At 35.8% G+C, this 24,826-nt stretch overlaps 2 protein-coding genes across 6 annotated transcripts; both read right to left on the reverse strand.

The window, feature by feature from the left end:
• Window positions 1–3,676: 3,676 nt before the first annotated feature.
• On the reverse strand, window positions 3,677–12,401 carry LOC306851854 (Schwann cell myelin protein). Of its 4 annotated transcripts, none has more exons than XM_079388324.1 (19): window positions 12,262–12,401; window positions 11,280–11,340; window positions 11,018–11,069; window positions 9,133–9,516; window positions 8,689–8,976; window positions 8,273–8,563; window positions 7,895–7,930; window positions 7,472–7,813; window positions 6,654–6,950; window positions 6,385–6,487; window positions 5,996–6,043; window positions 5,863–5,889; window positions 5,709–5,771; window positions 5,572–5,616; window positions 5,430–5,456; window positions 5,301–5,345; window positions 5,062–5,130; window positions 4,600–4,619; window positions 4,299–4,484 (listed from the first exon to the last, which is right to left on the reverse strand). In XM_079388324.1, exons 3-19 carry the CDS (start codon window positions 11,049–11,051, stop codon window positions 4,438–4,440), a joined length of 2,166 nt encoding a protein of 721 aa, XP_079244450.1. In that variant the 5' UTR covers window positions 11,052–11,069; window positions 11,280–11,340; window positions 12,262–12,401; the 3' UTR covers window positions 4,299–4,437. The 4 variants fall into 4 exon arrangements, with proteins under 4 accessions (XP_079244452.1, XP_079244450.1, XP_079244451.1 ...); XM_079388327.1 differs by having other exon boundaries at window positions 4,359–4,485; window positions 4,603–4,619; XM_079388325.1 differs by lacking the exon at window positions 12,262–12,401 and having other exon boundaries at window positions 11,280–11,406.
• LOC306851855 (sialic acid-binding Ig-like lectin 14) lies at window positions 12,293–20,109 on the reverse strand. 2 transcript variants are annotated; one of them, XM_079388329.1, is made up of 14 exons: window positions 20,070–20,109; window positions 18,951–19,010; window positions 17,530–17,910; window positions 17,132–17,428; window positions 16,958–17,057; window positions 15,721–15,759; window positions 15,197–15,229; window positions 15,062–15,109; window positions 14,314–14,340; window positions 13,966–14,001; window positions 13,742–13,810; window positions 13,450–13,468; window positions 13,184–13,280; window positions 12,293–12,429 (listed from the first exon to the last, which is right to left on the reverse strand). In XM_079388329.1, the coding sequence occupies exons 2-13, from the start codon at window positions 18,988–18,990 to the stop codon at window positions 13,212–13,214; spliced, it is 1,158 nt and encodes a 385-aa protein (XP_079244455.1). In that variant the 5' UTR covers window positions 18,991–19,010; window positions 20,070–20,109; the 3' UTR covers window positions 12,293–12,429; window positions 13,184–13,211. The 2 variants fall into 2 exon arrangements, with proteins under 2 accessions (XP_079244455.1, XP_079244454.1); XM_079388328.1 differs by lacking the exon at window positions 12,293–12,429 and having other exon boundaries at window positions 13,079–13,280.
• Window positions 20,110–24,826: the final 4,717 nt, after the last annotated feature.

Genomic DNA, 24,826 nt, shown 5'->3' on the forward strand with positions numbered 1-24,826 from the left:
ATGTTGTCACATTTCACTTCCATTCTTATGAGATAAATAACGAAAAACACATACACTGTAATTATGAAACAACACAACATATTTATACTAGAAAAGTGTGAAATTAAAGTGTATAAAAAATATATACTCTGAACCCCACGTGGATTCACACAAACTAAGTCAAACACTGTTAGGTTGTGCCCCGTGCTCCCCTACTTTAAATACAATATAACTTGCTTTAGATAAAAGCATCTGGCAAATGCAGGAATGTAAATGAAATGTAAAACAAAATGTATTTTGGGTTACCTAATTCTGCATTTCTGTAAAATGGACAGCTGGCTGTATGATGATTCTACCCTCATATTCAGGATCCTGCTTTTGCTTGGAGAAATCTCCTGTAACAGATAGTCACAACATCCTTTTAGTGTTACTATAGTTTATGATCAGAAAAAAATTAATAAACAAATAAATAAAATAAACTACCATAGAGTAATACAAACATTTTTAATAAAATAAACATTTTTGGTAACACTTTAAAATAAGGTTTCATTTGTTAACATTAGTTAATGTATTAACAAACATGAACAAACAATAGAGAGATGGTAGGACACCTTGTCTCCAAAAATTTATTTATTGCCCCTCATAAAAATCCCCACCCCCACCCTCCCAAACTGGACACCTGTTCGGATACCTGTTTGTACACCCCCACCCATCTAAATGGCCATCTGGTTAACCACCCCAGTGAGCTTGAGGAATGACAATGTGTTTTTTGTGTGGGGCCATTGTTATGTGCTTTTAAACTTTAAATAGTGAAATTGTGTTAAACGGGATAAAGGGGAGTTTTTATTAAAGTGTTTTCACATACATATCAAGAAAAAAAAAACATCAAACATACACGTAAAACGTGCAATGACTGTTTTTCCCTACAAGTCAAGATGATCTAGTGTTGTTAAAACAATTTTAGGAAAAGTTAGAAAATAAAACAAAAGCATTAGATACGCTAGTTTTTCTATCATTACAATTTAAAACTAGTTAGTTTGACAAAGTTAAATAAAAAGAAGAGGTGAGCACGGTCGTTCATCTATAACAAAATGCATCAGGCCATTCGTTAAGTGAGACACTTGTCAAAATCTGTTGCACTTTTAAAAAAGTTTGAGTTTATAACAGATATACAAAGTTAAAGAAAATAGAGCTGACTTATCTTACCGTGGTGTAAAAGAAATAAATATCAGACTGTTAAGTAAGAACATATGTCAAAATATTGTAACATTACAATTTAAAAGTTAGCTTTTGTCACAAGTTAGAAAAGAAAAGAAGGGGAAAAGAACTGAGCATTGCGTGCTGAACCAGCAGATCCGTGCACGCTCCGCGCTGTCAAAACTCAGAATGGTAACATCCGGACCCAGTCAAACCACACCTACTGCCAGCCCCTAACACGGGCGGAGACCAACGCAAACATTCAAAAGAATTAAAGTAACGTTTTTAAGTTATTTTTAAAAAATCTTGAGTGTTTCTGAATTAATGAAACCATTCAGCATTCATCCTAAAGTTTTTCACTTTAAAATTTGGTTACACAAGTTTTTCACACAATCACACGATATGCAAAATATCACGGCTCACGCACCGCAATGAAACATACACCTGCAAGTGTAAAAATGAAAAGTTCACAGTTATGGTTCACTGGCTGGTCAAAGGATGCCTACCCCATTGAACCTTTTTTCATGACACATCTGGTGAAGTTAAAAATAGTATAATAAAACACACACAAACTAAAACAACCCCTACATTTAAACATTTCGACTTTTTTCAAATAAAATCTTTTAGAATCACACCGGGTATCTCTACAAGATGATGAAAAGCAGCATGATTAAACAATGATATAACTTTTGTTTTAACAAATAAGTTTTTAGATCTTTCAAACCTAAAACCATGATGCTCTAAAGCAAGGAATAGAAGCAGTCAAATGATCCTCTGATGAATACAAGGTGGTTACAGAGAGTTTCTTTATGAATTAGAGCTAAATTAGACTAAGAATTAGGTTTTGCAACAAAAGTAATTACTACAAATGTCTTCAGTAGCACTTTCACACACCAAACTTTACATCTTTATTCTGTAGAAGATTTTTATTAGTCAAAATATGAATTAATCAAGTATAATTAATCACTATAATATAATATATATAAGTATAATAATTCAGAGGCCTGCATAGATGGAATGTGCAGACCCTCGAGATAAGAAACATCTGTAAAAATATAAATGGGGCCTCTTTCCTTACTATAACACGTCTTCGAATTGTATTTATAAGGAAAACACAGCCAAAAAAGGTAAAACGCATATGTATGAAGTGTATTGAACATGCCTAGAGGAAAAACTATTTAAAGAGGATTTAGCGGCTTCCACTAAGACGCTAGTATTGGTAATAGGAGTGAGCAAGTAATTGACACGTAAAAAGTCCATGCAAACCCAAGTAAAATGCAACGTGTCGTTTATTGTGCTCCAATGAATAAAGTTTTTAGCTCGACTGTGGAGAGAGTCAGCAGCACTAGATTCCTGGGGGTGCACATCACAGAGGATCTCACCTGGACCACCAACACCATGTCACTCTCCAAAAAGGCACAACAGCGCCTACACTTTCTCCACCGGCTGAAAAGAGCAAGTCTCCCTCCACCCATCCTCACCACATTCTACAGAGGCACCTTTGAGAGTGTGCTGACCAGCTGCATCACTGTCTGGTACGGGAACTGCAGTGCTGCTGACCGCAAGACCCTCCAGCAGACAGTGAACAGCTGCAAAGATCATCGGTGCCCCTCTCCCCTCCATCCTGGACATTTTCCTTGCACGATGCTCCAGCAAAACCAACAGCATCGTGAAGGACTCCACCCATCCCCCCCACAGTCTCTTCCAGCTCCTACCATCAGGAAGACGGTACCAGAGCATCAGAGCCCGCTCCACCAGACTGCTAAACAGCTTTTTCCCCCAGGCTGTGAGAGCCCTGAACTCAAACCACCCCGCCCCCCTCTGAAACCCCATGCAAACCCCTACCTCCTGAAACACCCCCCCCCCCCCCCCCCCCCCCACCACCGCCTTACCACACCAAAGACAAAACTGTACGGAACTTTATTTATTTATTTATTTTTGTGCAATTCGAAGTGTGCTACACAGGTGAGTGGGCCTGTACAAACCACCTGTAGTAACACACTCTCTATGTGCACTAGACACTTTACACACACTGCTGAGTGTACACAATCCCACAAAAGACTCAGCAATATATGTATGTTTACATGCTCAGGCACTACAAATCATCCTGCACTGTTACCCAACCAGCTGCTTGACTCAAAATGTCTCTCTTTGCACATGCACAGTATTAGTGAAGCATTCATATAGTTTGTATTTTTTATCTTCTATTTTTTAGTTTGTATAGGGTAAATACTTATATATAGTATACTTATAGTTAAATCTGTCAGTAGGTTAGTTGTGTATAGGTTTATAGTGTTTTTTTACTTCATTGTTGTATGTCTGTATTTATGTAGCACCGTGGTCCTGCGAGACACGACATTTCGTTCCACTGTATGTCCCCACATGTAGCGGAATGACAATAAAGCTCAACTTGACTTGACCTGACTTGTCTTGACTTATGAACTGAACATTCTTCCCCAACAACAGTGCTATAGTCGCCTTTAAAAAGTAACACCTTTCTGACTGTTTAAATTTGATTTTAATGATAAAACAATCTTTGCTGCCTTATAAGCTGCTTTGTTTCAACACAAAATATTTACAAAAATTAATACTATGTTCATAATATAGTAAAACACACTATAAATTTTCCACTGATGAGTTTTGAAAGTCAAAAGTGAAATAAATACCATATTTTATTGAAAAGATATACATTATCACTCACTCCCCTAAAATGACAAAGCTATCATCAGACAGCTCAAACAAAATGCAAATACCGGATTGATACTTGGTATTGGCAGACATTAAGTGACTGGGCCAAAAAAAAAAAAAATAATTGGTACATTCCTTGTTTTTAGGCAAATTTGGAACTTTATTGCAGAACTTTAGCATTTTCACCCTTAAGTAATTTAATGAATTAACTTAATTTATCCAAAATTGAAAAAGATTGTACTTTGGAAAAGTAAAAGTGGTCACACTTAATTCACTTGTATGTTTCTTTATTTTTAAAGAAAGGTACACATGCATAATTCAAGCAATATATATGACTCACCCATTGGGCAGCTAGAATGCAGGAAAAATATATGTATGTATATATATATTTTTTTTTTTCTTTTTTTTTTTTCCTGCAATGGGTGATTTGGCTTAGTTTTTATTTTTCTGTGTTCTAATTGTCATCATTTATAAAAATTAAAAAAAATCTTGAACAGAGGAACAGGATGGGGAAATGATGTGATCTGGACTCAAACCACCCGTCAGAGCACATGCACAGCCCTGATGTTTTCTTCAGACATTTCCATATAGGTTGGTGAAATCAGCATCATAATCATAACCCTTAAAGGAAAAGATAAGATATGATATGCAAAGATATGCAGAAGTCAGTGAATAGCATATTAATTACAGAAACCCAAAGTCAATACATATAAATTTGATTTAAATAAATGTACTCACGGTAGGATTTTGGCTCACTGAGGTGCATGAGGAAAATAAGAATTTAAAAATCACTGCATGTTTGCATTTCTCATAACTGTTAAGCTTAATATATTTAACAGACTATTCATAGATCTGTGTCTGCCAGCAAAAACAGTGCTTATGAATTTTAACGCATGAAGGAATTGATATTACAATAAACTTTTCATTCGGTGCATTTATAATGACCAAATTGTAGCTTAAAAGAACATCTACCTGTATATTAGAGGAAGGAAAATTGGGTTGTTTTGACCCAACGGTTGGGTTAAATGTTTAACCCAACCTTCTAGGTCGTAACTCAACCGCTTGATCGAAAAACAACCCAATTGCTGGGTTTGTCCATATTATACCCATCACTGTATTTAACCCAGAATTTTTAGAGTGTGTTCATATAGACGTAATATTATTTTGATTCATACTGCGTGGTTGAAATGCACTGACCTCTTTGGTGACGGCATATGAGGTTTGGAGAAAAGGTTGTTTTCTGAAACCGTACAAATGTTGTTTTCCCTGTGAAGAGAGAAGGTTCATCGGTGAATTCAGTTTTCAAATACTTTCTCATGTCTCTGTTTAATATACAATGGCAACCATTAATTTTAAAAATGCATAGTGTAAAATACAACACGTATGAATATACTCTTGTGTTTTCTTTTTTTTTTTTTTTTTTATAAAATACTGACTTGTATTCTGCTCTCAGATTTGCATTGGCTCTGGGTGATTGGTGTCTACAACAAAAAGAGAATAAAATCAACAAATTGGAGGATTTTATATTTAATATTCAAACACAAAATAAAAAGGTCAATACTGACCTAGAGAATCGGCTCCAGATGCTCCGTCTGTTGAGATGTGCATGTGTCATGTAATGTTTAATATCATCTAATTTATAATATGATTAATTGTTAACATTATTTATGGTTAATTTTAGTAAGGTTACATATATTTTCAACCTGCCTTTGTTCAGGCTTTGGTGGTCTTTTGGGAGCATCTCCAGTGTACCTGTAAATAACACTAGTTAATGCACTGGAGAGATTTTGACAACCAACACTAACCAAACTTTCTTTATTTCTACCTTTTTATGTTGTACTTGCCTGGTATCACTCCTGTTTCCCCTGTTATTCCAAGCTGCTCTTCCTTCAGACATACTAAAATGACTGGGATTAAATTTAAAATAGTCTCAGGATAAGAAAAAAAAGATATATGCATACACAAAGATGCAAAGATGAGACAAAAGTCAAGACTAACCTTGAGAATCTGTTCCAAACGGATCTCCTACATCAGACAATAGGGTTAAAATTGCAAGTGTAAAATCAGAAGATCTTTGCTCTTAAAGTGAATTAATGAGTGAATATTGATGAAATGAGTATGTCATACATACCTTGACTCAGATTGTGTTAGTGAACCTTGCACATCCTGATGAGGCTGTCTGCAATCAATTATGACAATGTGAAGACAATGACAAGTTGTCAATGCTGATAAAAACAAACTAAGCAGAGCAGCAGCAGATGTGTTTTGTAAATTTAATAGTACCATCAATATCATTATGTCTGGATAAAATTGGTCACCATGTACTTTTCACCAGCACTGTCTGTAGATTATCTAACCCAAAATTGGGGGTGATCTGATAAACAATATGTTTCCAACAAGATGTAAGTTATAAGCAGAAACCAGTGCAATTCTGACTTATTAGAGGTGCTAGATGGTTTAAGGTGAGAACCAGTTTCAACAGACATTTTGAAGAATGAGTATCAGCCAAAAAACACTTACTTGTGTCGCCTCTTGTAAATGAAGACTCCAGCAAGTATGCAAATGAGGATGAAGACAAGTGAAGATGCAATGACATAAGGCCCAAATCCAACCCCTTGAGCTCCTATGATAGTTATACACATCTCTTACAAATCACGAAATGCAGTTCCTATTTGACCAGTCATATTAAAACATAAACTAATGCCATTAACCAATCAAACTCATTAACATATATACATGAAAAGATCCTCCAAAACTTATTGGATGTAACTGTATCAGTCTGTACTTACTTCTAATACTGAGGAAGGCAGTATTTTCCTGTGTTTTACCACCCCAAAAGTTGGCAGTGCAGATAATTTCATCTTTCTCTTCATATCCAGTTGGAATAAAGGTCACAGCGGACACTGTTTCCCAGACGCCTCCACCCATGTGATTATGGCTGATAGTTTCTCGAGCTGTTGGGACACTCCAGGTGATTTGAGGAGGGTGAGAGGAGCATGTGTGGTTGACTAAGCATTTGACAGCAACGCGTGTCCCGGGCTCGATGTCTTCAGGGAGGGATGACATTACAGGTTTGTCGGGAGATGCTTTTTAATAAAAACACATAAATCAAGTGTAGCGTTAGTTCTGGCAGGTCAAGCTGGCATCAGCTGACTCTCAGCTGATCCCTATCTACCTATAGGAATACGACACCTATCTAAGCATCCATATATAAGGTCCCTCAGTATTATCAGCAGTTTTCGCATTGCTCAATAGCTAATTACCCTTCTCCATCCCCAACTCCTCCTCTGTCAGTCAGGATCCAGCTTCTGATTCTCCTTTGAATCAGACTAATTAAATGTGTACATAAAATTACTGAACTTTAACTATATCTGCAATACTTTCATTAGTTCTGTTCTGTTTACTCTGGGGGGTTATCGCTGCTCTCCATGCTCTCATCCATGCTAGGCTGCCCATAACAGAACCATACCGCCAATCCAAACTGTATGCTAATTGTCAATCATCTTTGACGATAGTGGTCCTGACAGAAATGCTATATTAGTTGTGGGATGTGATGCATTAAGTAAATTTTCAAAAGTATGTGAAGTAAGCGGTTATATTTTCTCACCCCGCATTATAATGAACACACAGCTGTTGTTGAAGCTGTATCTCTCATTTTCTCTTTCTGCTTGAAAACAGAATGGCCCATTGTCATGAGTTCGGACATTATCCATCTCCACAGTACAGTTCTGCTCATCTGGGTTTCCGAGGAGTCTTGTACGGCCTTTGAAGTTGTCCAAGACGTCGACTGGGTCAGTGTGGAACATGTAGCCACCTCTTTTGGTGACCCAAAGAACCCGAAGTCGAGTGACATATTCCTCATCTGTCTTGAAACTGCATGGTATTACCACACATGATCGAGGCAATGCAGTGATCTTGGGTATCACGTCTGCCACATATCGGAAATGGGCTAAAAACAGCATATAGTGAAAGAATCATTTCTAATCATACACTGTAAATATGAGAATAGATATAGGGGATAAAAGCATACTTTCATTCTGCACTGGATTTGCTGGTTTTTGATACTCTGAAAGACAATTAGAAGGAAACAATAAGCTTAAGTTTTTTTTAAAAGTTTGACTTATGATTGGGTTCTGCTTAAAATCTTGTATTTGTGCATTAGGTTAGAAATATACAGTACTTCATGCGTATGTAGTATGCGAACATTTGGTTGCAAAAATGCTTTCATAGCTTGAAGCCTCCGCGTTCATATATTTGCAAATGTGTTTAGGGCCTTAATCTTCGCCATTTTCATACTGTAGCAGCCAGAACACAATTTAGTTTCCTGCTTTTGCAGATTCAGATTGAATCAAATATATATAAAAAAAACTGAACAAGGCCACAACACACATAATGTAAGATTACTCACGTTTAACACGTAAAATAACAGAAACTTTAAAGTCTGCTCCAGAAAATTTTGCGGTGCAAATCAGTTTCTTTTCATTGTCCTCTTTTGCACCCAGAAAGGTGATGTTGGAAAAGGTGATCTGATCTAAACCAGAGCGTTTTTTGTTCCCTTTTGTGACCTGCATGTTCTCATAGTTCCATGTGATGGTTGGCTCTTTCTGGCAGGAATGGTGGACGTTACAAACGAAGTTCTTTGCGACGCCTTCTGTGACATCTGCCAGTTCAGGCTCAATCGTTATATTATGATGAGCACCTGAAATTGAATTGAAATCTTGTAATAGGTCCAACTGTGGCATTTGCAGTAAAGTGAACTAATATCACACAAAGCTCATATTTCATATTTTCATATTTCAAAAGTTCATATTTGTGTTTACTCACATTCTGCACTTTTGTCCTTTGTAGTTGTCACTGTTATGTCACCATAATGTGTTACTGAACACTGAATAGTCGAGCGCTCTGCCTTTATGGCACCTGTGCGTGTCAGAGTGGTTTTCCACAAGCCGTCTTTAATAGAGTCATCCGTGATTTCATCAGATCCTTCTATACCGTTCAGAGTGATGGTTGGTGTGCTGTATGGACACGTGTGAAAAGCTGAACATGCTACTGTGACTGTGTCACCCGTATTTTCACCTCCATAAATATAAATGCTGGGCTGATGTGGCTGTGCTACAATTGACAGAAATATTGCAATTATGTAATGCATCATATAAAACTGGTTAGAAGTAAGTCAATGTGTCTACTGCTATTGGTTATTTTTGACCACCACTTCCAGCTACAGAGGGGAAAAAATGCAGACATTATATCGCAAAAACATTTACATACTGTCGACAACAATTGTAGAGGTGACGTCATAAAATTTGTAGGTATTCCGTCCAACATTTTCAGGGTCAATCCATGTGTATAATTTCTCTCCATGATGGGACAATTCCAGGTTTTTGATCAACAGACTGCAATCCCTGCTTGATGGTTCACCATATAAACTGGTTTTCCATCTGAACTTCCCAATAACATCATTTGGATACCAAGGATCATAAACTAAAGGATAACCTCTAGAGACCCACTGATACCATACAACTCTACTTGGGTTTACAGGTGGGTATGATGTGTAGTAGAAAGAACATGGTATGACCAGACAGGAACCTCTGAGACCATGAATTTCCTTTGGCATATTTACATACCACGCCAAAGTATCAAACAGCAGAACACCTGTGGAATAAAAATTGGAGATTATTAAAAACATGCATCAAGTAGGAATCCCTGCAAATGACATGGAAAAAAGGTCATTAACATTCATTTATTCCCATGCTTTGATTTGCCCTGCACACTTAATACACAGCAGATAGAGTTCTCATTAGAACCAGAAATGATGACCATATTAGCCCAGTTCTGTCAAGACTGCATTGTCTCCCTATTGAACATTGCATACATTTTCAAATCATGCCGATTAATTATAAAGCCATGAATGGTTTAGCTCTATCAGCGAGCTCTTATCGCATTATAGATCTTATGTGTTGGAGAAAAAAGTGTGCAGCCATCTTTAGAATTTTGTCTTTGAACTTCCGCTTTTTGCAGTAGCTCTGTAGCATCGCTGTTGAAGAGTATTAGTTGGGGAAGTGGATTTATTTACTGTAAAGTTAACAAAAGTTATCAAGAGCCGTAATGGTTGAAGTGGATGTCATAAATGTCAGTAGAATGTCAGTAGACTGAGATGATTATAAAATTTGAGGTTCACTCATAAATTTGTACGGCCTCCCCTTCAGACTTCACAAACAGGAAGACAAAAGACAATGAGCACAGTCCTTCATGTATATTGCGGTCGCAAAATTCTGGTCAGTTGATACCTAGAATATCAAAATCGACTGTAGGCGGTAGATCCTTTTCTTATTTAGTGTCCAAACTCTTGACACTAAATGGCATTGTTTAGAAGGCAGACACACTCTGTCAGTTTAAATCTAGATTAAATCTACAATAGACCAAAATCAGTGTGTATGTGTCCAAGTAATCTGCATCTCAGATGTGACACGTTTGAAGGACTACAAAGAGCAGCTTCAGATTCGCAAAATGCACTGTCAAATGCAGAGGTGCAGTTTTAGCTTTGGTGTCCAGTGCTTATATTTTAAATTCATGTGTTTCTATAAACTACAGAGTATGTGGAAGCCTAAATTGATGCAGGAATTATTAACTTATAGGAACAGTGAATGCGTTAAAAATGTATGTTTCCGATTTGCATCTGAATTCAAAAGTATATAATTGGATCTGAAGACCTTACCAAGTATTACTAATTATTAAAGTGAAAACTTAAGCTTTGTTAAAATTAATAGCAATTGTCATCAGTTTTATTGAGTCAGTTTCGTATCGTAGAGTCGTCGGTATCTGGTGGCATTGGTCGTTGCTTGATTTTGCCTAGGTTAAATCAGTATTTGCCTGGTCTGGAAATATCTGAGAAGTGCTTATCTGATGTAAATATGTAATCTTCTTACCAACCATTTTCCAGCTAAGCACTGCAAGCACCTTATCTGTAATTTGGAATTTATGCACAATCTTGAACACAGTAAAATGACCACGAGGCAGTACTGGAGAAGACAGAACAAGCCTTCATAAATAAAGACCTGACATTAGAAGAGCTACCACGTTTCTAGATTTTAATGATGTTTACCCTTATCAACAGAATATAGGAAGAAAAAGAGCAGGAAAGCTGATGCTATACCTTGTAAAAGCAATTTAAGTAGCAGAGGTCCCATCGCGTTCCTGGATTTGCCCTTAAGTAAAAAAAACAACAACAATATTATTGTACATGCACAAAAACAAAGGAAAGAAAACACATCTGTTCAGCATATTTCACCCCAAGCTAAATAGTTTTCAGTTATTTTTATGCTACAAGTGGAGCCACTAAATCAAGACAAATTTGGCTAAAATTTATGGAAACCTTCTGTTAAATAAAATGTAAATATCTTTATTTTCATTCTTACCTTCTTAATCCAGTCTCATTCGCATACAAACGGATTGGATAGAAAAAGGTCTATGCATGCACTGCAAAAAATAAAAAATAAAAAAACTGTGAAAGAAAAACACTGTACGGTTATGTGAGAAAGCTCTGATAGGATGTGGCGTGAAGTCTCTTTATTTTGACCCAATCATGGTAGAGAGTAAGAGAGAGAGAGAAGTATTTTTTTTTTCTTCCAAATAAGGCTGTCATGTGCACACATAGTCTTGCAATGTTAACAAATTGTAGGCAGTCTATACCAATTAAGGCTAAGACTGCTGTATAGTCCACTCCCTACAAATACCCATTAAAATTGTTGGGGGTTTTTTCAAGCTTTGTGTTTGTAATGGCTTGAATAGTACAGTATATGCTGCTTGATAAAACAAGACAAACCCTTTAGATGCAAATAAATAATAATAATAATAATAATAAATAATACTTAGGAAATTCACAGTACAATTTACCCTAGTTCTTTGATTGATTGAGGTGTTAAAACTATCCTGAATTACCGAAATCCTCTAGAATACATTTGGATACTTTTTTAGCTGTGTTTAGATAGTTTTGATATCTGTCTGTGGTGTTTCTTACAGATAAAAATGTTCTGGTCTTGATTAAGACAAATGATACAATCTATCAACATACAAATGATAGATTGGTGGTTATTTTACAGTTATTTTTTGTAAAGCATTTTAATTGTGATTTTAAAAAGCAAGTAACATCTTTGACCTAGAAATGTGTAGAATTCAAGATACGTAGAGTAGCCTATATATGATAAAAAAATATGACAATTGTTTTTCTGAAACCACCTATCCAAATGGGAATGAGTAACGAGACATCCAGATGCCAACAGTAACAGTGAATATATTGCATCATGTTTTATTAAACCTTTAGGCAACATGGTACAAATCAAATGTACAGATGTTATTTAAAAAAAATACATTGCGTATTTTTGGTCCAAAAAAACTTACCACCTTCTGCTGGTAGAGAATTAATTTAAGTCTGTCTGATTCACGCAGCAAACATATTTTGGTTGTTATCAGAAATAGAGTCTTCTATAGAGGGACTTTGCTGTTGTTATTTATTCTTTGGGGAAGTCTTTAGACATTTTGTCATTTGTCCGATGTAGATAGGGTAGGCTATGTAAAGACCACAAGAAATGCAATTAAAAGACTGTTTTAGCAGCTTGGTTTAAAAAAAAAACATTTTTTGAATTAACTACAGGATGTTTTTATAGTACATTGATCTAGTATATGTCAAAAGATCAAGGAAAATTTGATTTCTCAGTTCAAGACCCCTATAACTTTCAGCTTAAAGGGATAGTTCACCCCAAAATGAAAATTCTGTCATTAATTACTCACCCTCATGTCGTTCCAAACCCGAAAGACCTTCATTCATTTTCGGAACACAAATTAAGATATTTTTGATGAAATCTGAGAAATATCTGACCCTCCATAGACAGCAACACAACTGAAATGTTCCTAGGTCCAGAAATGTAGTAAATACATTGGTAAAACCGTCCATGTGACATCAGTGGCTCAACTTCAGTTTTGTGACACTTCTAGAATACTTTTGTTTTTTGCTGTTGTGTCTTACGGGTTTGGAATGACTTGAGGGTGAGTAATTAATGACAGAATTTTCATTTTGGGGTGAACTATCCCATTAAGTTCAGCTAAAAGTTTCACTGTTTCTCACAAAATAAAAAGGTATGTTTGCACTATATATAACTATTATGTACATTATTTTCTTATAACTTGGCGATGTAAGCATCATAACTAAATAAGTAAAATACAGTAATACTGTACTATATGGCATGTAGGCATTATAGGCCAGGCTTAAAATGCAATATAATGTGACAGGATTGCCTGAAGACTCCCCTGATGTCAAGTCTACCGTTTTCATCTTAAATGTGGTATTTTCATCAAATATTTCCATATAAGTTGAGGTCTGCCGTGTTGGTGTAATCATCATCATCATCATAATTGTGACCCTTAATGGAAAATTGCAACAGAAAACAGAGACACAGAAGTCAGATTTAATAGGAAATGACACATTTCAGTTCTGAGATACAATGTATGACCAACAAAAATCAAGCACTAAACAACAGCTGTTAATGTTACTAAAAAGATACACACAAGTATGATAAAGTATATACTCACAGAATAGGATTTGGCCTCGCTGAGGTGAATCATGTGGAAAAAAGAATTTGTCAATTCATACATTGATTACAGCAGTTGGCTTGTTCAAAAAAAAAAAAAAAGTTTTTTTTTCACTTTTAACAAGTGTTCATTCATTCATTCGGGGATGCAAAGCCATTCTAAATGTAAAAATCAAATTACACAAGATATATGACTGTTGTAGCAAAGAGAATACCTGAGAACTGAGTACAGACATGAGTCATTCAATACGATTAATCTAGGCAATCAGTAAGAAATTGCATGTGCTCTGTACCTCTTTGGTGACGGCATTCGAGCCTTGGAGAACGCCTTGTTTCCTGACACTGTACATATGTTGTTTGCCCTGTTAAGATTCAGAAACCTCTGTCATACTTCAGTAAAACATGAGACGAATATTTAAGTATATGGAAGTAACTGTCCATAACACAGTGGAAGTAACAGATAATCCTTACAAAATGATATAATTTACAAATAATCATTAAACATTCAGATTCATACTTGCTGTCAAAATTACTGTCCATTTGATGCCCTCTCCTTTGAAATGAAGGAAAAATAGAGTCTTTAGGATCAGCAAAATGTATATTTCTGTGACAAGTGTTTTCAATTACATTTTTTACAGCTATATCAACATTAGGCTACAAAGTGTATCATTTTGACCATGTTTTGAATGACTAATTTGAACATAATCCCACAATATTTCAAGAACACAATAGTCACTTCATTTGAATGTTTTAATTTGTGTTTCAGACAAGAAGCAGATAGCAGGCTCAAAAAGAAAGCTTAGACTTTGCAATGACACAAGTAAGATGATGTCCTTAACAGGCTGGTAAGGCAGGGTGTGGGTACCTTGAAAATCTACTCCAAACAGACCTCCTAAATCAAAAACAGGAACAGAAAAATGCAAATGAGAACAACTTTTTTCATGTCGTCATTTACTGATTAATGCTTGACAGCCACCACCCACAGCTACACTGATAAACATAGATAAGTGTTAATTTAATAGCTGGTGAAATGGTAGTGAAACATTTCTATCTCGGTTTAAAATCTAATGCTGGGGACTTTTTCAAAAACTAAATATACGGTAAACAACAAGCAATTGTTCAATTGTTTCAAATTTAATGCTAAAACAAACGTTTCTGTTGTATACACAGCTTTGCTCACAAATAAGACACAAAAACTTACAAGCATTATCAGTATGTTTATAATAAAATGTAATTGACAAGAAAAATATTCATTGTACAGACATGGGATATAGCATTAAACTTCAAGTGCTATTACTTATGAAAATTACATGTACAACATTTGATCAAATTTATGTTACATTATCACTCACTCCCCCTAACCACCTGTCACCAGAAGAAACTCATGTTTAATATATAAACACATTTTTCGAACAGATTAATCTGCAATAATAGTTGCATCCTACACCTTCCATTCCTGCTAATAATTTGAAACATAACACATAACTATGTCTTTGTATAAAAAACAACCATTACTAAAATCCAAAACATGCCATAGATTTAGTATATTTCCACCAGAGCATCTGTTTGTGGTTTGTTGCAGAAGAACGCATTAGAAGCTGTTGTGTACTTGCCTCTGCTCTTTGCCACCTGGACCACTGCTGCCGTCACCTGAACGAAACCTGGTGATCGTATAGAAGAATGGCAAGTTCATTCATAACCGATGGACGTTTAACAATGCAATGCAGGAAAAAAAGTATTCTAATTACCTGCGAGATAGTCTTGATAGTCGACCCCACATGCTTAAAAAAAAAAACCTTTAAGACTTCAGATTATCATCTTTAATGAAACAATTCTGACGATTTTTACTTTCATTTACATTGTTAATGTATGGCTTCTTATTGTCACATTTTAACAGTCTAATTAGGAACTGTATTATTAGACATTTTAAACACAATTGTGTGCTTTTATCAGCAGGAAGCATCTTTAAACACAATGTACTTCCCCTCTCTGCCTCGTCAAAAATATCACACCACCATAGACAGTTTAATATCTCTGCCTTTATCTATTTTTATAACAGAAAAAATAATTTACTAATATCTTTTTTTTTTTCTATTGTAATGTGTATTAATGACCCAGTGAATTTAGATGTCTTTCCTATGTATCGTCTATTGATTTTCTGTTGAAAAAAGAAGTTGTGTTTGTAGATACTTGTATATGTATCAAAGCTCACTGACACGGACTCAAAAAAGGCACAATAATTTCCCCAGGTAGAACTGCTGCTAATACTCACCCATTGTCATTTCTGGATTGGAGATCTGCGATGCGCTTCCTGGGAACGATTTGAGTCATTCAATTATTTTTTTTTTTTAATAAAAATTACTGAAACGTGCAATGTGTCAAATTGCATTCTCAAATCCTCATATTCAAGTGCAGTATTTTAATATAAATCTTTTGTACATAGGGCTGGGCGATAATTCGATAAGGATAATTATCGCGATATGATTTTCATCGATAAAACGATATGAAAAGTTTGCTAAATGTTTATGCGGGAAAAGCGCGCCACATGGACCGTTTATCTGCTTGGATCACACTAGAGCAGATGCGTTTACTCGGTCACGGGAGCATTAAACAGCGCTGTGAGCGCTTGCATTCAGCGATGAACACAAATGACTCGGTGATTTAAACTAGCCAAACAAGAGAAACACTGTGTGCAACGAGACAGTCAGAAGGCTTTTCAATCTACACATCACCTTCATTTACCATAGATTTACTGTAGTAACACTCGCTGCACCATGGTATTATGGTAGAAATGCGGGATATTCTCACTGAATTTGAGTAATAGTATTTAAGTATAGTATGTATTTGTGATTAAGCTATAGCATGTGTGCATTCATAAGGAATGTTATTAGCCTACTGTTTTTCATACAAATAGGCAACCTAAAAACCATATAGTTATATTTTTACCATGCGGTATTGAGGTGCTATATGTGTGGTTTAAACTGTGTTTTTCATGATTTAAATGTATGCTACTATGGGAGACCAATGCTCCCATAGCTCAATTTAACCTCTGCATCCTACTATCAAATGTGCATTTCTAAGAGCCAAAAAAAGTGATATTATTAATATTATCAGGCAACCCAAACCTTTTCATTGATTTTAAACAATATCACTCATTAGAACATGCAGAAACTAAGAAATATATATATATATATATATACATAGAGAGAGAGAGAGAGAGAGAGAGAGAGAGAGATTTTGTTAAGGAAAATTAATTAGTTTCTACAACTTTCACTTTGGAGCAAAAATCTGTCTTTAAACTTGAAAGAAATAAAGATTTGACATTTATCGTGATAATTATCAATATCGACTGATATGGAAAAAGATTATCGTGATCATTTTTTTGGCCATATCGCCCAGCCCTAATTGTATATCATCTTCATTTCAACATGTATTGTTTTTAAGAATGTTTTTGTTTTATATTAGTCACTGAAATGTATTTTATTTATATAAATCAGTTCCAGACTCACTTGTATCTCTTGACAATGAAGAAGCACAGTAATCCAACCAAAAGAGCAGCTCCAAGACCAGAGATGGCTGGGATAAGGATGTGGCTCAGAGTTGCTTGTTCTGGTAAAAATCACTTAAAAATAAATTTCTACTAATATATACAGTATTTACACAGAAGAGTTTTATTGTTATACCTTTCACAAAGATAGGGAGAGTCGCTATTATTTCTCCCTTGACATTCCCGTGGTGCTTGACTGTGCAATTTATGGAGGTGTGATCATCCTCTTTTGTTGGGGTGAAGGACAGGATAGATTCTGCTTCCCAGTTTCCATGACCAATGTCTTTGTTGCTCATGATGATTTTTCCAGAGTGGCTCCAGGTGAGAGTGGGCTGGTAGGACGGACAGGTGTGCCGGACAGAGCATTTGAAGACTGCAGGTTGACCCTCCTGCACAGACTGCTCGGCCTGCAGCTCTGGTTTTGATGCTTCTTCTGTCAATATATTTTAAATGATTCACATTGAGGTTGTTTTCTTATTTTGTACCCTACTTAGGTGTTGTAATCACAGGGTGGGAGCTCAAAAGCACACTTACCGATCATTTTAACTGACACACAGTTATCCACAAAGGAGTACTTGTCTTTGGGAGATGTCTCTAATTCAACCCTGAAACAATACGGGCCGTTGTCATGGTTTCTGACCTCATCAATCTCCAAGGAGCAGTTAAAAGACCCCAGAGAACCAATCAGTTTTGTACGACCCATGAAACTGTCTTTAACCTCTGTAGGGTCTTTATGAAAAATGATATCATCCCAGTTGTCCTTCATGTGCCATATAGCTCTAATACGATCAGAGGGCTGTTGTTGAGCAGGGTATTTGAATGAACAGGGCAACACGACACAAGACGACACCAGAGCCTCCACTTCAGACTCTACTTGCACCTTCCAAACATCAGCAAACACACCTGCACAAATAACTGAAAAGTAATAAAGGATAAAATTTGAAGTAAAAAGAATTTGAAGTTAAAGGAATAGTTCACCCGAAAATAAAAATCTGCTGTTGATTTACTCAGCCTAGGCCACCCAAGATGGAGGTGACTTTCTGTATTGGTCTCAAACTCAATTCCTGGAGGGCCACAGCTCTGCACAGTTTAGCTCCAACCCTAATCAAACACACATGATCCAGCTAATCAAGCTCTTCAGGATCACTAGAATCTTCCAAGCAGACGTGATTTAGAGCTGGTTGAAGCTAAACTGTGCAGAGCTGCGGCCCTCCAGGAATTGAGTTTGAGACCAGTGTACATAAGTAAAGATCTTTTTTTTAGCTGAACCCAGTAGTCACTGGTGATTCATAAAATTCAAGTTCACTTACTAGTCGGCAAGTTCCGTCACTTACCGACACACAAAAAAAAGATACAAAAAACTAAATGAATCCAAGAGGCTCCTGATTATATATTAAAGCCTTATGAAGCAAACGACCAGTTTGTGTAAGAAACAGAACATTATTTACAACATTATTTCAGATGAACAATGTTCAGTATATAATGAGCGTGAGCCCACAGGACTATTTACCTAGGGCTTGATTAGGTATTAATGTTGTAAATAATGTTCAGTTTCTTACACACACGGATCATTTTACCTCATAAGATCTCAATATATCTTCAGGAGTTGTGGGGATTAATGTAGTGTTTTTGTATCTAAGAGTAAAGGCTTCTGACTCTCAAAGTGATGATAGCAATGGACTTGCACGTTATGAATCACCAAGGACCATGGGTTAAGCTAAAAATCTTCTTTACTGTTCTACTGAAAAAAAAAAGTCACCAACATCTTGGATGGCCTGAAGGTGAATAAATTAACAGTACATTTTAATTTTTGGGTGTAATATTCCTGAAAAAATACATTTAAAGAAGTACAAATTTTAATAGAAATAATTATTAAAATAATATTCTAAAATCATTAAAATAATTGAAAATCACTTATTCATATAATGTATGGAAAGAAAGCTTTAAAATCATACCGTGAAACCAAAAGAGAAAAACTCCTGCCCGTACAGCCATGCTGGCCAGGACTCTATGAACTGAAGAGACAAAAACAATATTGACTTCTTTGCATATACAATCATTTGTATCTAGGTCACTGGATAGATCTCACTAAAAGATCAAATTCAGTATTCATCATATTAATAATGCATAGTTTACATAGGCAAAAAAAAAAAAAAAAAAAAAGATACTTTATTGATTATTGACCATACCGATGCACATGCAATCAGCAGATAATAAAGGATGTTGGCCAGTGATATTTGCTGATATAAGAATAACAACAACAATTGTAATCAATGATTATGAAACAAATTCAAAGAGAATATATGAAGGTAAATTGACGTCATAAAAAAAACTGACTGTCAAATGTCTAAAGGACTTGTTGTGTATGTAGGGCAAAAAGTTCCCGAAATAATGTGATGTGTACAGCTCCGTCTTTCTTTTCTCTGCGCTCACAGTTTTGGCAGATTCTCTCACTAACTGAGATTTGCAAGCGTGAGGGGGAGGGCGGGGCCACGTTGTAGCCAATCAAATGAGGCTCTCGCTGACTCTCCATTTACTCTAATCTGATTGGTTCAAAGAAACACATCATTCACCAAGACATTTATCTTCATTTAGTTCGGGAACGTTCTCCATACTTTTAATTTACACATACAGTCAAAATAAATAAATTAATAAATACCAACTTGTGTGGCTCGCTTAGGAGATCAATTATGAATTATTTTCAGTTCTCTAGAAATATGTAAGCGAGTAAATAATACTTTGCAAATAAAATGAGAAAATAATAATGAGAAAAAGTGAAACATGCATCTAATATGAATCACAAACTATATGAAACATATCTGAAATACTGCAATAATCAATAAGCAGTCAACTATGATATAAATGTAATGGAAATTGATTTTACCCAAATGTGTGATATTAACCGATGATGTGTTTAAATATATGAAATAACATGTTTATTTTGCATTGCCTCATTTATCACGTTTACTCATTATTAAAGTATTTTTCTTTTAGATAGAAATATTAACATATGTTTATAATCAGGAAAATTTTACTTTAATTACACAAAGTATAAAAAAAGAAAGACGGCCTACCCTTTTTTCAGTGTGACTGATGTGTCTTGACTGACTGAATTCTAATGCAAACCACAGATATAAACTGCCTAAAAAACAACAGGAAGTACATTTTACCCTACAGACTTCTGATAATTTAAGACCTTCTTTCATTTCTCTTATTTGAGGTGTGCTGTGCTGAAGAGCATCAGAGCATAAGCTCAAACCTAAGAGTGAATGAATGTGTACTACTTGAAACTTTGAAATGAAGAGAACACGAAACAACGAAACAAAAAAACAAATGAAGTGCAAGAAGATTCACTCTAGTAGCTCTGCTGAAACTGCACACACATAGACTTGCTATTGAGAAATCAAATTACATTCTTAAATCATTTTTTCCCGAGACCTGGTGGTGAAGGCTCTTTAAAGGAATAGTTAAACCAAAAAGAAAATTCTGTCAGTTTACTCACCATGTCGTTCCAAACCTGTCTGACCCATACGTAGATGTCCACAGTAAAACAAATTAACAGTTGAGACTCCCTCACAGGAGAAATTAACTGGGAAACTAAATGATGTTTTATTAACAAAGTTCGGGAGGAGCACGTCAGACACTTAGCCTAATTACCACAAGAGGAACGCACTCAAGTTAATCAACACCATAGGTATAAATACTGCTGACATACCTCTATCATTTGATGGTTAATCAGCATCCCTCCACTGTCCCTTCTCCATACTTGAGTTCTTACCACACTTCTCAAGAGAGAGTCAGTGTGACTCTCTGCCAAAGATTAACACATTGAAAAATATGAAGAATTGAATCACATTGACACAGCAAGCACTGAATCTTGAGATAAGGGACAAAACATGTCCTACACACAACAGCCACACATTTCTGTTGTTGCTACAGGGCAGCACATCATAATGCTGACCATTACACTGAACCGAACTTTTTATATTTTGTGAATTATTTGAGATTCAGATTGAGATATCCACTAGAAATATTATTGTATTAAATTAAATATCAGTTTAAAAATAAGCTAGTTGTCTTAATTTGCTGTCTTTTCAATCGGTTGTTGTAACCTCAGTTGGACCTTTGTCAACTCCGTCAGTTTTTAACACTGTCAGATGAAGGTTTATGTTCATTTTGAAATAAAGATTTTATTATTTTTCAAAGTACTTTTTTGAAATAGTAAAACATTAATGGAACTGCGTGATAATATGTCTATGTTCTCAAAGAACATTGGTTATGTATGTTTAATATTAAAAAGGATGGTGGAAAATTAAGAAATTTAGAAATTGGACTTTTCATAATAGAGAGAAAACTGGAGGAAAGTGTAGAGAATGTATTTAATCACTTCAGCTCCTTTACTGAACATCATGAAGACTTTACTCTATTGTTGAATGTATCAAATTAAAATAACATGGTTTTTAATGCATCTGACGGAATTGACACAAATTAAAGTGATAGTTCACCCAAAAATGAAAAATATGGCATTAATTACTCACCCAATCACTCAATTGTGTGTTTGTGTGTGTGTGTGTGTGTGTGTGCGTTTTTGTGACAAATGAGGAGATAAATTTGTATAATGACACAGGTATGACACAGGTATTACAAGGTGAAGGTGACTTTTCAGGACATTGACCCATGTCCCCACTTTTCAAAACGCTTATAAATCATACAGAGTGAGTTTTTGGGGGGGAAAGTAGAAATGCACATGTCTCCTGTGAGGGCTAAGTTTAGGTGTAGGGTAGGTGTAGTGCAATAGCACATACAGTTTGTACAGAATAAAAACCATTACGCCTATGGGATGTCCCCACTTTTCACAAAAACAAACGTGTGTGTGCCTTTGGATGGGTTCAGAGTATTTCAGAGTATGGGACACCATACTTGGCTACACATCATGTCACTCACTCTCTCACATAGTGTAGGACGTATACTGTCAAACATACACAACTGTTATGCCGACTTCACACTGCCTGATTTTAGCCCCGATTTTCCTTTGCCGACAGGTTTTGTGAAATTGCCAACTGTAATATCCTATGAGGCAGCAGAATACGGAGGCAGAAGGATGCAATTTAGGTTTCTTTATTTTACAGATGCTGAACACTGCAAACACGAGCTAGTTCTGGCTAGGACAACAACACTACTCTTCTCTTAATGGTAAGCTCATTGTTATCTGAGAACACCCACTAGTGGTCACACTCTCAACTGACATAATACTTAATACCTCACTACATTCTCTTCCCCCTGATAATACTAGTCATTATAACTCTGCAGAGCTGCGGCCCTCCAGGAACTGAGTTTGAGACCAATGCCCTAAGCACATCAAAACAGTGCCAAAACAGGATCCAGGGGTTAAAGTTCCGGATCTCCGGCGTGTGGCCTTTGGCTGCATAAAAAAAGAAATAGTACTACATAAAAAAAAAAAAAAAAACTTTATCACGATCGAGTTCATGAGTTCGCCCACCAATGGTATGAGAGGAACACAGCTTTCACTCTCAACCAAACTAAAATTACTAGCCAATCAGAAGTTTTTGCTCTTATAAACACGAGATGCGCATGGAAAAGAAGCGGCTACTTCTCGAGCGCGACCTACAGTCTATGAGCGATACACACTGAAAAAGCTGTCTATCTGGCTCCATATTTACATAGAAAAGCTATTTAAAAAGCAGCCGAGCTTTGTAAACATTTTTCAAAAATCACATCATCTCCATAAGACCTATATGATTGCTAGAACAAATTTACCAGTAGTTTTGAAAAGGATTTATCAGTAAAGATTTTATGTGTGAAAACTCTCCTCTGTAATATGCGGTGAGTTTGGGTTGCTTAACCTTCATCTGGGAAAACTGTGCATTATCTCACTAGATTTGTAACGTAGATCATTTATAAACCTGTGCCAACACAGGAGAATACATCAACATATTTCTAAAAATGCGATTTCAAAATAAAAGTTTCTGACTTTCCATGTGACCAGCTATTGAAATTAAAAGGATTTCAACTTTGTTGAATCACATGAAATATCACCAGGCCTTTGGCGCCCTCTGCAGGTTTTTTTTTTTTAAATAATTAGGCATATTGCATGTATTTTAACAGTGAAACCATATAATTAACAAAAAACAAACATGTAAATACTTGGTTTTGATTTTTTAATTATTATTATTATTATTATTTCAATTATTATTGCCTCACTATATAACGCCTATTTTTCAGCTCATAATTTTCCAAGTGGAAGATACAGCTTTCTTTCATCAGGTCAATCATATATTCATGAAAAATAAATCAGTTTGAATAAGGAAAAACTTACTTATTGCGTTTTTTGTGTGTAGCACTTTATTTGTACCATTTTGTTTTATTAGTTTATTTATCAGGTAGTGTCAAGGAGAATCATTTTCAATTTTTTGTTGTTGTTGTTTGCTTGGTTGTTTGCCTAATAACCCAGTGTATGTGTCCACCCCCACAACCCCCGGAAAAAAGTTCAGGATTTATTTTTGCTTTAACCCCATAATCATTTATTTTCTTACATTTTGGATTTCCACTGTCACTGTGGCGTGACCCAGCACTTCCATGTCACTTCACAACCTGTGTCGACTTCAAAGTCCACTTCCATGCCATTTACCCTCTCTTTCTGCGTCATAGGGGCAAGTTTAGTATATTGTGTTAATATCCAGGTCGTCCTCCCTCTTGTTTCTTTTCTACTCTCTAATGAGATAAGTCCTCCTACCTTTCTCTTTTTTCTCTCCTTTTAGTCCTTTGAATGGAGTCTTTTGGCACCTCACAGCAGTTTGTTTTACCCTGCATGCTCGTTTTATGTGTCCACGCCTTCCACATTTTTGGCAGAGCTCATTCAAAAACTTCCTCTGGTGCATGTTGTCCTTTGCATCTGTAACACACAGTGTCTTTTTGTCACCCCTTTTTTCTCAGCTGAATACACTCTATGTACTGCTATACACCTTTAAGTGACTTCACAATTCATGTTCATGACCCCTTTAAAATCCATTTTTTAAAGTGAGAATATGCCACCTGAAGGCACAACAAAAATAAAAAATCTTGTGTAATGTCATGGTGTAACCACCTGTGAAGCTCCCTCTATAAATATATTTAGGCTTTTAAACATAATTTCTTGCTTTTATTAGGTTTTTCATTTAGATACAGCATATATTTAGACATTCTTTTTATGGTTCCCATTCATTTCCTATGTTAGTCAGTTTTTAAGTGTTTTTATTTTTCAACTCTTTAACACTGGAGTTCTTAACTCTGGCCCTTGAGGTCCACTTTCCTGCAGAACAAGCTAATAAAGGTCTTCACGATTACTCGAAAGTTACAGGCAGGTGATTTTGATCAAAGGTTAGAGCTAAACTATGCATGAAAGTTGATCTCTAGGGCCAGAGTTGAGAACCCCTGCAAACATATTCAAATCACATCAATGATGGTATGTGACAAAAGTCACCAAGTGTCATCTCATTTAATTGAAGCAAAAATGCTTTAAAATTTTAAAATTTAAATTTTCTTTGGTCAAAAGTGACCGGAGGGGCCCAGAGGGTTTGAGCAGTTTTGGCAAAGAGCACAATACAAGCTAGATAGCATTCAATGTAAAATGGAAAATAAATAACTGTCCTTTTGTGTTTCCAGGTTGGCATGGAAATCATGAATTGGAGTTTGTAATTTGTGGAACACACACCTCATTGCTTAATAGGCAGGTAAAGGTAACTGGTTTGCAGGAGAATTAGGGAATCTAGGGAAACAGAGGAACAAGGTAACTTCAGGAAAGAGCACATGGAGACCATCAATGAAGATAACT

This window comes from Barbus barbus (genome assembly GCF_936440315.1).
Source record: "Barbus barbus genome assembly, chromosome: 31".
In the NCBI taxonomy this organism is placed as follows: Eukaryota; Metazoa; Chordata; class Actinopteri; order Cypriniformes; family Cyprinidae; genus Barbus; species Barbus barbus.